Source organism: Crocodylus porosus, unplaced genomic scaffold, assembly GCF_001723895.1.
Source record: "Crocodylus porosus isolate Cpor-Errol unplaced genomic scaffold, CroPor_comp1, whole genome shotgun sequence".
Classification (NCBI taxonomy): domain Eukaryota; kingdom Metazoa; phylum Chordata; order Crocodylia; family Crocodylidae; genus Crocodylus; species Crocodylus porosus.
Genome location: NW_017728947.1, coordinates 35,253,255 through 35,266,422, shown reverse-complemented (window position 1 = coordinate 35,266,422; position 13,168 = coordinate 35,253,255). Strand labels below are relative to the sequence as shown.

Below are 13,168 nucleotides of genomic sequence, written 5' to 3'. Positions count from 1 at the left end.
TTTTACAATCTAAACTAGCAAACGTGTACTGTTAGTATGGCCTGAAAGAGTTAAAACTTCTAAAGGTACACGCTAATGGGATGCTTTTTTGTACCATCTGAAGTGAAAAAAAAAACCAAAACAAAAAAACGGTCACAGCCAGTTAGCCACATTAAAAGAGTGCTCAGGAACACATCTGCAAGCTAAGCATATAGAGCCCCCCTCCCCTTTGCCTGGTTGCTTCTGTATGCCACAGCCCCCTGTGCAGTCAGAGAAGGGTCCATAAAGTGCTGATATTTGATTCCCTGTTACAAAGAAAGATTTCAGGAGAAAGAGAAACCCTCCATCAGCCAGGTAGGTCCAATACGTTCATTGTCTTGCCCAAATAAACTTGGGTGCTGAAGTTAAGGAAACTTTTCCGCACACTTCATTTACTGGGTGGTTTACAGTTGCCTGGATATCCAGATGGGAATCTGATCAGGCAGAATTTGGGAACTACATTTGTTTTTCAACCTAGAAGTCTTGGGGGTCTGATTTGGGCACATCAGGAAGAAGGCTGGGGGGGGGGCTATACACACAAATGCTGCATTGGCAGAACCACTGGAGAGGAAAACCAATATAATCTTGCAAATAGCTTTTTAATTCCTGCACTAAACATCTATGTTTGTGCCAAGTTACCAATGCCTGCAGACTGATGGGAGAATTTGACAAGCAGCAGTGAGCTTTGACTAGTAAGACTTATTGTTACCCTGGCATCTTTTTTTTCTGAGGGAGTCAAATCATAGCTATGCAATTAGCAAACACACTGGTTTCCAAACCTTCTCACGACTGAAAGATTAGTCAGAATGCTTTGCTAGCATTTCTGGAATCAAATCATTTGTTATTTGTTAATATCCTGACAGCTGCCATAAATTTGTGAATAAGGGTGTGGATACTGGAATTTTCTGAATATTGGCATAAATTATTACTCACATTGAAAATTCATGTTAAATAATGATGTTTGTTTTCCTTTATTCTCTATTTAAAATGTGTCAGTTGCCTAATCAGAAGGCAGAAACAAAACCATGTGACTTAGATGACTGATCAATTAGCATATATAGTCAAAGAGAACAATCAGAAAAACACTGTCATCCAAAACTTGTTCATCCCAAACTTTCCCTTTTTTCCTTAGAGCCATCTCTATGTTTCTCCCACCCTTCTTCTCTCTAGGGAATATTTCTATGGAGCATTCCTAATCCATTACCCTCTCCTCTGTCAAAATCGAATCCAAATCCGTTGTCTCAAATGGCTTTGGATCCAGCCACTCAATCCTTCCTACAAGAAACCTGTCTGTCACTTACTTATGGAACTGCTCATTTATGTGTAGTGGAAGAGAGATCTAATGTTGGCATGTGAGATCTCTGAAACCAAACCTAGAAACTGCTGTTGGGAGATAACAAAAGATAATTTAAGTAACAGAAAAGAAACATGTAGCTAATATACCTTGTGCCCACCAAGATGTGCGTCTATCACCACCTTCAATTCATTTCAGTCATGTCTTTCCCCAAATTCCTAATCTAGGTTTGTCTGTAACATACACTTTTCAGAAAAGAGATGTATACTGTTTTATATTTGGAAGGTAATTTGCAAAACTGTGGATGCTATAATAATACAATTGGTAAGGTATAGGTATTTTTACGGTGCATATATGAAGGTAAAATTAATGGCAAGATGATGATTAAATCACTTTGGCAACAAGTTCAGAGAATTTTCTCCCTCTTTCCCAAAATGTGCCTAAGAAATGCTGTACCTGCAGTGTGGAAGATCTACCACTTTTCTGAGGCCCCTGAAATAATGAGGCAAAGAAACCACAAAGCAAAAGGCAGAGAAAATATTAGCCAGTAAACCTAAGTTACAGCTTCCTCTTTAAAAACACTGTCCTTTGAGTAGCCAGAGACAGGCAGGGAGGATCTTTGCTTAACGTCCAGTGTGAAGGCTGCCAATTCTAATACAGGAAAACTCATCTTTGTACAAAGGCCAGCCCAGGCTAACTGCATTCATGTAAGCCATCAAAAGAAAGATCACCAGCTCAAATGATGCATAGGGTCCATGGCTGAATTTCACCTACAGTACAGGGCCTTGATCTTTTTGCACAGTCGTACCAGCTTTGAGAAAGGTGTCAAATCCTGGGAAATCTACAACCTTCAAGCTAAGGTAACAGAGTTACCCAGCAAACAAAAACAGATTTTGAACTCTGTCTAGGACAGAAATCCCAAAGGAGATGGTGGAAGTTGCACTCAACATTGCCACTCCTCATGGTTTTAGGGTCTCCTACTACATAGTTTTTCCTTAAGACCTTAACACCCACAGTTGTGTGACCACAGAAGGATGTCAGCTTTCAGTGAGGTTGTTCTATCAGTGCCAGTAAAGGTCTGAAACCATGAACCCTAAAGTTTTCAGCACTAAAAAAAACTAGTAGTTCCTCCCCTTTCCTGCCCCCCACAAAATCTCATGACTTTTAAACTAAATTTTATGACTTTTTCATCTCATGTTTTCTGAACTGTCAGAACAAGCAACATAACTTGAAGAACAATTTGGAAACATATAGCACAATCCTACTGTGGTAAAAGGGAGCCACAATCCAAAAGGAGGTAATGCACTATTTAGCACCATTTCCCAGACTGTTTTATCGTCATCTTTAGTTATTATCATCATCAGAGAAGTAGACCTAATAGAGAATGCCATGCCTTGCCTTGCCTTGCCTTGTCTGATTAAAAGACATCGCTTGAAGAAATCCTTGCCTCCCGTACCATTTCTGGACCACCACTACCACATCACTCTCACCCTACTCGCATCACCATCATCATTTAAAAGTTATTCTCATTTATAATGATGGTTATCATGTCATAGTTATGGTTACATTCAAGGTACTGTCATTTTAAAGTTATGATCACTATAATATTATCTAATAATAATAGCATTAGTAGTAGTACTAAAAACCATAACAATAATAACAATGATGATAAAATAACACCAATAATAGGAATAATATCAATAATACTGGCAATATCCACAATAATATAAATAAAGCCTACAATAATATCAATAATATCCACAATATGCCTATCACTAATAATAATGGTTAAAAAAAAGTACAGTAATAATATCAGATACCCCAATAATATCCTTAATATGTATATCAATAATAATATCAGAAACACCAATAATATGCATAATATTCAATCAATAATAATAATGTTGGAAACACCAATAATAATAATAATATTGGAAACACCAATACTATCCATAATACACTTATTACTATTAATAATAATAATATCAGAAACACCAATAGTACATGTATCAATAACAATAATGTTGGAAACACTAATAATAATAATAGTAATACTGGAAACACCAATGTTATCTCTAATATACATATTCATAATATCTGAAGCACAAATAATATCAATAATATGCATATTATTAATAATAATAAGTTGGAAACACCAATGATATCAATGATGTGCATATTATCATTAATAATGTTGGAAACACCCATAAGATCCATAATATGCCTATCAATAAAAATAATAGTGTTGGAAACACCAATAATATCCATAATATGCATATTAATATTAATCATATTGGAAATGTCAATACTAATATTCATAATAATGTCGGTAATAATGTCAATAACATCAATAACAGCCCGCATAATCATATTAATAATAACAATAACAATAACGATGCTGCTGATCATGTCAAGGAAGACTTTAGCCGCAGGCAGTGCCACAGCCCAGTGCCTGGCCGCCAGCGGGCTCAAGGCCGCCGCCTGCCCCTCGGCGCAGGCCGGCAGCAGGGCCCCTACCCCTACCCCCGCGGGACCCAGCCCGACCCCCGGCACCCCGCGCCGACCTGTTCCCCCGCCCGGAGCCGCTCGGCCAGGCCCAGGGCAACCCAGGGGCTGCTGGGAGCTGTAGTCCTTCCCGGCCCGGCCCGCGGGGGGAGGGCCCCATGTCCCGAAGGACAGAACTACCCTTCCCAGCAGGCAACGGGGGCCGGCGTCCAGTGCTGGGGTGTGGACGGGGTGTGAGACGTGGGCCTCGTGGGCGCAGTACGAGTCCAGCCCCTGGGCAAGGTGCGGGGGCACGGTGGGCGCCACTCAACTCCCTGAGCTCATGGCTGGGCCTGTGGTTCCCAGCCAGGGGTGTGACAGCACCCCGGGGTGCCTGGAGGTCCTTGGCACAGTTCGGTGCACAAACTGGACTGGCAAGAGAAATCCGGAGATTTCATATAGGAATCCACAGCCATGGGGCTCTCTTGAGTTCTTGACAGCAGCAGCAGCCGAATTGCTCTCTTATTGTGAAAAATCTTGAGTTTAGAGCACCCAGGCCCTGCTGGAGCCCAGCATCTCACTGCGGCATCGCTCAAAAACCAAGAGCTGGCCTTTCCCAGGCAGCCCCTTCAGTGTATGGAGGGGCTCCTGGAGCCTAAGAAAAAGGTTGAAAACCACCGCCTACCTGTTGACATCAGTGTTGACACTACCCTTTTCAACAAGGCAGACTTAACATAACTCAGTCCCCGCAATTTCAAGGCTGCTGTTAAAGGCACAAGGAAACAGGCCTTTAGGAAAGATCGGGAGCTGGCTATTGCTATAATCGCTGAGCATTGCCTGGTGTTATGTACGGAGTAAGTACGTAGCTTTTTGTTAGTCCTGTGGCTACACACACCAAGGTAGTACACCATGTAGATTGAAATAAACCACTCAACGGAAGACTGGATTTTGCCACCGTTACCAGTACGAACTGCATTAGTTCCAGGATATAATCCTAATTAATGCAGTCAATGTTACCCAGCATTTGTAGGAATTTAATAATACTGTCCACAGTTATCTTACATTGCATTCAATCTGAATATACTTTAAGGAAATATTTACCTGCTCAGTTCACTCATGTTAAATTGTGAGGCAACTTGTAGTTGCACCACAGAGAAGCTGATGTAGACAACTGTGATATGGTAGCTAGAAACCAGCAAAAAAAAATTAAACCAAAGGATTTTGCAGGGGATTATTTTCTTTTTTCTATTCATAAGCTATCTGTAGATTGTAGCTTGCTTTACTTTGATTTTCAAAATGTTGTGTTAAATAATTTCTGTGGCTAATTCCTGGTCTACAGTTCATCCATAAATAATTTAAAATGCAAACTTGATCAAGCCCCATGGTATGTTTCCTTTCCCTGCCAGCACAAAGGAATTCTAACAGGACTGTTAGAATCAGGTTTCTGGTTTGAACAGTCACAATTATATATTCAATACTTGCTTTCCACGAATAACCTTCAGTATTCACCTTTTAGTGAGTATTCTTCCCATCTCCAGTACACCTCTTCTGCAATACGTTCACAGAGGAGAGACATTGTTACAGTTCTAATACATTTTTTTTAAATTCAGACAAAACATCATTGATTTTTGCAGTATTTTTCCCAGCTCTGGCACTGCGATAGAAATGTAATGTCTTATTTGGGTCTTAACTTAGCTGTCATAATATATTGCATTTTTTATTTCTAAATCTCAAAGCACTTTACAAAGCTGAGTGAACGTCACTATTGTACAGAAAGGAAAACAGAGGTGCAGGATTGACATGACTAACTAATAAGGTCACATAGCCAATTGGTTGTTGATTTAATCAAGCTGTCCCTGTTTAAGCAATGCCTCATGTGGTTTTATGTGTCTCTTTTTTCCAGATTCTGACCCTAAAATGAGCCAGTCACCTGACATCATGTCCCTACAGGTTATATCAACTGTTAATAATTCATCCTTGATTCAACCAGGCTTTTCTCTTCTGAATTTTGATGGGCAAGTCTTCTTTTTTGGACAGAAAGGCTGGCCAAAGAGATCCTGTCCCACAGGCATTTTCCTCCTTGATTTAAAAAAGAATGAGATGAAACTGAAGCCTGCTTTTTTTTCCAAGGAGTCATGCTACCTTCCCCCTCTTCGCTACCCTGCCACCTGCATTCTTGAAGGCAATGAAGAGTCTGAGAAATGTCAATACATCATCCATGGTGGGAAAACACCGAATAATGACCTTTCCAATAAGATCTATGTTATGAGTATAGTAAGTAAGTCCAGCAAGAAGTGCACTTTTAAATGCACTGAGAAAGAGTTAGTTGGGGATGTCCCTGAAGCTAGGTATGGCCATACAGTTAATATAGTTCATAGCCGAGGTAAAAGCATGACTGTTATATTTGGAGGAAGATCGTATGTCCCTTTTGGACAAAGGACCACTGAAAAATGGAATAGTGTGGTAGATTGTATGCCTCATGTGTTTTTGGTGGATTTGGGGTTTGGATGCTGTACCTCATATGTCCTTCCTGAGCTTCAGGATGGACTTTCTTTCCATGTTTCCATTACTAGAAATGATACTATCTATATCTTAGGAGGTCACTCCCTTGAAAATAACATTAGACCACCCAACCTGTACAGATTAAAAATTGACCTCCCACTGGGAAGCCCTGCTGTGAGCTGCACCATCTTGCCTGGGGGGATTTCTGTATCCAGTGCTATTGTTACACAGACAAGCAACAAAGAGTTTGTCGTTGTCGGGGGCTACATGGCTGACAACCAGAAAAGGATGGTTTGCAACACAGTCACTGTAGAAGACAACAAAATAGAGATTGAGGAAAGGGAAGCCCCAGATTGGACACCAGATATTAAGCACTGCAAGATATGGTTTGGTAGTAATATGGGTAATGGGGCTATCTTGCTGGGCATACCAGGGGACAACAGGCAGCTGATTTCAGATGCAAACTACTTTTACATTTTGAGATATAAAGCAGAATGTGAGGAAGAGGAAGAACAGGCGGCACAAACTTTTAGCCAGACATCTACAGAAGACCCAGGGGACTCCACTCCATTTGAAGATTCAGAAGAGTTCTGTTTTAGCACTGAAGCCAACAGGTTTGATGATGATGATATTGACACCTACAATGAGGATGATGAAGATGATGAATCAGAAACAGGCTACTGGATAAACTGCTCTGCCAAATGTGATATAGACATTAACACCTGGGTGCCATTCTATTCAACTGAACTGAACAAACCAGCTATGATCCTCTGTTCCAATGGAGACGGCCACTGGGTCCATGCTCAGTGTATGGACCTGTCTGAAGACATGCTTTTACATCTTTCAGAAGCTAATATCAAGTACTTCTGCAATGAGCATGTGGATTTTGCTAAGGGGCTGCAAACCCCTAAGAAAGTGCTGCCTTTGAAAAAACAGCCCATGAAGCCATTACGGAGAAAAACAACCATGAGGATAACGGCACCAGTGAAAAAATCCTTTCTTCGGCGGTTATTTGAATAGATTTGCGCCAATGATTAATGTTTCGTTCAGATGAAATAAGGTCACAGGCCAAAGATAGCCAATGATGGTTGCAAGTATATTGAATATTAGAGATCCTAGTAGTGTGCTCTTTATTATTATTTTTAATCGTAATTATTAGACAATTTCAATCTAATTTAAAAACTCGAGCTAATATATATTATAGTAGCATCCAGGGGTTACAATCAGAATTAAAGCTGCATTGTGCAGGAGCTATAAAAAACACAAAAGGCCAGATCCTAAAAGCCTTGCTCAATTTACATAACTTTAATCCACAATAACCCACTAACTTTAATAGAATTTGATAGAATGGAGAGTAAGGCCCTATCTGGTGTGAAGAATAGAGTTAGACTCTGGAACATGTTGTCACACGTTTAGTTTTGGCATCTCAGTCAGTGGAACTAGAAACACAAGACATAAATTCCTGGCTTCATTACTCTAGTTTTATGCTAGTCTATTGAACTACAATCAAATAAATTATGCTGGCATTAAACTGAACTGATGCAGTGGTGGCTCAGGTCTGTTGTATCAATTTAAGACATTTTCAAAAGGCCTCTAATTTGGGAATCCTTCATTTTAGGGTGCTTAATTTTGGTACCTGATCTTTGATTTTCAGAGGTGATGGGCAGCTGAAGTTAGGTTGCTTGTCCAAAAATCAGACTACCTATTTTGTTTTATTTCATTTTTAAAGGTGGTATTCATGGCTAACTCATGAAAAATTTCAATTAGCTCAACATGTAACTTGTTTGTGTCTGTTAAAGCATATACTGAATTAATAAAGTGTTAATAAAAAGAGCTTTCTATGTTTTTCCACCTACTCTGTTGATGATTAAATACTATAAATTGCAAGTTGGAAATAGCTGTCTTCATTTGCCTGCAAAGGCTAAAATTTGTTTATAATGTCTATCAGATCTAATAAAGGGCCTGATTTAGCAGCTCCCTCATGCCTAGAATTCTCATTGACTTCAAAAGGATTTGTTTACTTTGAGCAGGACTTTCATAATTTCCTTTGAGTCCCATGCCACAGACTTATCTCATCCTTTAGGAAGGCCTTCAAACCATCTCTCACCCCATTCTCATTAAGAAATTAGGCAACTGTGGTGTTGATGCCTACACAGATGGGTCACAAATTGTCTGGAGGGCCGCACCCAGAGAGTGGTGGTGGACAGGTCATTTTCAACCTAGAGGGATGTGGGCAGTGGGGTTCCCCAGGGCTCAGTCCTCGGGGCCCGCACTGTTCAACATCTTCATCAGCTTGGACAAGGGGGTGAAAAGCACTTTGTTCAAATTTGTGGATGACACCGAGATGTGGGAGAAGTGGAGGAGAGAAACAGGCTACAACTAGATCTGGACAGGTTACAGGGGTGGGGAGATGAGAACAGGATGGGTTTTAATATGGACAAGTGAGAAGTATTGCACCTGGGGAGGAAGAACCAGCAGCATACCTACAGGCTGGGGAACTCCCTTCCCGTCAGAGGCAGAGAAGGATCTTGGAGTCATTATTGACTCCAAGATGAACATGGGCCGGCAGTGTGGAGAGGCAGTTAGGAAGGCCAACCGCATCTTGTCATGCATTCACAGATGCATCACGAGCAGGTCCAAGGAGGTGATCCTCCCCCTGTATGCGACACTGGTCAGGCCGCAGCTGGACTACTGAGTCCAGTTCTGGGCGCTGCACTTCAGGAGGGATATGGACAACACGGAGAGGGTCCAGAGGAGGGCCACTCGCATGATCAGGAGGCAGCAGGGCAGTCCCTATGAGCGGAGGCTATGGGACCTGAACCTGTTCAGCCTCCACAAGAGAAGGCTGAGGGGGGGACCCGGTGGCCATCTACAAACTGGCCAAGGGGGACCAGCAGGCTATGGGAGAGTCCCTGTTCCTCCGAGCTCTACCAGGACTAACAAGGAATAACAGCCATAAGTTGACTGAGAGTAGATTCAGGCTAGACATCAGGAGGCACTACTTCACAGTCAGGGTGGCTCAGATCTGGAACCAGCTTCCAAGGGAAGTGGTGCTGGCTCCTACCCTGGGGGTCTTCAAAAGGAGGCTAGACAATCACCTAACATGGGTCGTTTGACCCCAGCATCCTTTCCTGCCCATGGCAGGGGGTTGGACTTGATGATCTACTTAGGTCCCTTCCGACCCTACCAACTATGAAACTATCCTCCCCACAGGTGACTCTGCAGCATTTGGAAAGCATTAAAATGTAAACTGCAGCTCAGACAAAGCAGAAAGAGAAGACTGAATTCAAACTGGAAAATACATGCTCAAAGTTAATTAGCACAGTGTTTTACCAACTTTTTATAGTTTCTTTTATTTCAGTTTATACAAGTTCATAATTTATTTTTATTACTCTTCCAATCACTTTTAACAAAGCAAACTATCAGATCAACATTTGCAAGCCTAAAGTACTCAGAGAATAACCTTAACGTGGAGCTGGCATATGTGACCCTTATTACATAGGCCTCCACCACCACCTCCTTCAGTATGAGATAATAGTCAGAAGAATTACTAAATTAAAATTGGAAGACTAGTCCAAAACTCTCTTGCTACTCTGAACTATAGAGTAGCCCCATGGCAGCTGTGAAGAGGCTGCAATATGTTAAAAGAAGCCCTATGGCTTCTGTAACTTACACTGGGGGGATACATCACCACCCAGAGCAATCTAAAATATACATGAGTCCAGATCAGACAAGCCCTCTCTTAAGCCCCTTCTGACCCCAGCCACTCCTGAGCTGTGCCACCTAAGAAGAGCAGCTCAGAACCTGGCCTTCTCATTTTCCAGTCAAGGAATCCAGTCCATTGTGCTAATAAATGGTATATCGATGTGGAGCCTTTTGTAAATACTGTATACATTTAGTACCAAAAAAAAGAACAAGATTGCTTTGAGAACCATAAGCCAGCTTCCAAGTGAAAATCAGCATGATGGGTATTAAATCACAAGTCAGAGAGTACAGTTAATGTAGAAAAAGGAAGTGATGAGAGGTGTGAAACAATATCCTAAACAGACAAACAAAGAGATCAATGGTCATCAGTCATTATTGCGGAAATGCTCAATGTAGCTTTTAAGGTTAGACAACATAATGAATTCTGTTATCTCTCTCAGATGACACAGGGAGGCAGATGTGTATTGTGGGAAAGCATTGTTAGGCTCTGAAAGATGGCTAATCAATAGAAGATGTTCCTTTTTTATATAGGGTTGATCAAACAGATAAATGCAATAAATCTGTGTGCATAGGTGAATAAATCTCCCCTATATCTGCACCCATCTGACCTATAAGTTTTGTAGTCACAGTAGGCAATATTCTGGCCTCCAATCCCAATTTATGAACATAGGGTGCTTGTAGATGTGTGGAGACGCTGTTCCAATGCACTGTAATTACAGCATGTCAGATAGGGTTGCCAACTCTGTTTGAATCTATTCTGGGAGGTTTCATTACCTGACATAATAGCATTAAAGCGGGGTGGGCAAAATGTGGCCTGGGGGCCAGATGCGGCCTGCCAGGCCATTCTATCTGGCCCATGGGCCCCCTAAAAAATTTAGAAAATTTATATTTATCTGTCCCCAGCTGCCTGTCATGAGGCCCTCAGTGGCTTCCCAAAACTCAATAAGCAGCTCTCCACCTGAAATAATTGCCCGTCCTTCCATTAAAGTTTTTACATCAGGAAGGAAAATACACATTACTATTACATTTTAAAAACCCACTGGACTACTATATAAGTTGGATTCAACATTTAATATTTATTTTAATGGATTCCTTATCATTTATCTCCTGGGTGACTTTCAGCAGTATCCTGGAGATTTATATCTGATTTCTGGAGACTCCAGGGCAATCATCCTGGAGGTTTGGTAACCCTAGCACTGGAACAGATTTGATTAATCGAATTTGCTGAAGCATGTTAATTAGTGCACTGCAGCACCCTCTGCATCTTGTGTAAGCAGTGTCCCTGTGCTTCAGAATGGCAGTGGGAGCACTAACTAAAGCGCATTGAACAAGCTTTAAAGTGACCCTGCTGCCATTTTGAAGCATGGACTCTGAATACATGAAATGCTGCGGGTGCTTTAAATAAATCGGCTCTTAGAGCCACTCTAATTAAAGCACCTCTGCAAAACCCCCAGAGCCCACTATGTTGTTTTTATTAAGAGAATTATTTACTGACTGTAGTGCTTGCAACAAGTGCCTGCAATATGAAGTGTCCTCTCTATCCACAGAACAGGCATAGCATAACAGTGACATTGGAGCCCTCCAACACATCTCCCTGCCAAGGTACCTTCATTCTTATATTTAAAAAATCAGTGTGCTACAAAAAAAACCCCTAAACCCACATTTTCCAAAATGACTAGCAATTCTGAGTGCTCTGATTTGGGGTGCTGAGCCTCAGAGAACTAAAAGGGGCCTGACTTCTGAGAACATACACAGCTGCTACCCTGTGAAAATCAGGTCCCATAAGGTGAACTTAAATTGGATGCTCCAAATGGAGCACCCAAAATCAATGCACACTTTTTGAAAAAAATACAATTGGTTAATAAACTGCCATCTCTTCCATGCATATATATGTATCTGTGGAAGGAGGAAACATTCTACTATGTAAATTAAACTTGTAGCAGTCATATATCCTTCACCCTCTTTGTGACCACTCATAAACAGCAAGCTATTTTGATAAACTGAGTTAAAGTGGTCACTTCTGGACTGATGTAGTAGTTCAAAATCTAAGCATCTTTGCTTCTTGGCCTCTGTCCTGAGATTGCTAACCAGGGAAGTTGTTTTGTGATAGAGCTTTGTATTATAGACAATGCTAACAAGAACTATGGTAATTTAGTCTAATGTCAAAGGTAAAAATCTGCCAGAGCTGTTGGGAGCTGCAGATGCTCAAAGGCTTTGAAAAATTAAGCCAAATTGAATAACCTGCTGAATTTGAATCAATGGCATAGATATGATAGACACTGTACTTCATTACCAGCATCTGCTGGTTCCCCAGGATTCTGATGCTGTAAGGATATGCAGGAGAAGATACTCAGCCAAGATATTAAGCTAGTTCAAATTAACTAGGAGATTCTTTGAGCTACACATTTGGTTTTTGTTTTTAATGGGCTCTATTTTTGCACACACTATTTGGATTGTGTGCCCAAGTGTTAATTAAAAGTATAACATTGCATGTACAAAGTAGAGCATTTATATACTTGGTTACATGTCACCCAGGTAACTGAAATTATATAGCTATTGCTAACCCTGTAAATGGTCAACTTTGGTCCCAGTTGATTCCTCTGAATGTGCTTGAAATGTATATTTTTTACACCAAGATATCTTGGAGTCATCATTGATGCCAAGATGAACTTGGGCCGGCAGTGTGGGGATGCAGTCAGGAAGGCCAACCACACCTTGTCATGCATCCACAGATGTATCTCAAGCAGGTCCAAGGAGGTGATACTCCCCCTCTATGCAACACCGGTCAGGCCACAGCTGGAGTACTGCATCCAGTTCTGGGCACCGCACTTCAAGAGGGATGTAGACAACATGAAGAGGGTCCAGAGGAGGGCCACTCACATGATCAGGGGGCAGCAGGGCAGACCCTATGAGGAGAGGCTACGGGACCTGAACCTGTTCAGCCTCCACAAGAGAAGTCTATGGGGAGATCTAGTGGCCTGTTACAAACTAGTCAGAGGGGACCAGCAGACATTGGGGAAGTCCTTGTTCCCCCGAGCACTACCAGGAGTGACCAGGAATAATAGTCACAAGCTGACAGAGGGTAGATTTAGGCTAGATATCAGGAGGCACCACTTCACAGTCAAGGCGGCTAGGATCTAGAACCAATTTCCAAGAGAAGTGGTG

General features: G+C 41.5%; 2 protein-coding genes across 2 annotated transcripts in view; one reads left to right on the top strand and one right to left on the bottom strand.

The window, feature by feature from the left end:
- The window catches only part of CUNH11orf74 (chromosome unknown C11orf74 homolog), a 61,303-nt gene extending 55,931 nt beyond the window's left edge, over nucleotides 1-5,372 (bottom strand). Inside the window, exons 1-2 of the mRNA XM_019551024.1 lie at nucleotides 5,306-5,372; nucleotides 3,877-4,032 (exon numbers count right to left, since the gene is read on the bottom strand). Of these exons, the coding sequence (XP_019406569.1) occupies nucleotides 3,877-4,032; nucleotides 5,306-5,372 (223 nt within the window). The remainder of the gene's footprint in view (nucleotides 1-3,876; nucleotides 4,033-5,305) is intronic.
- RAG2 (recombination activating 2) lies at nucleotides 4,066-7,864 on the top strand. The gene is made up of 2 exons (XM_019552338.1): nucleotides 4,066-4,650; nucleotides 5,700-7,864. The coding sequence occupies exon 2, from the start codon at nucleotides 5,714-5,716 to the stop codon at nucleotides 7,316-7,318; it is 1,605 nt and encodes a 534-aa protein (XP_019407883.1). The 5' UTR covers nucleotides 4,066-4,650; nucleotides 5,700-5,713; the 3' UTR covers nucleotides 7,319-7,864.
- Nucleotides 7,865-13,168: the final 5,304 nt, after the last annotated feature.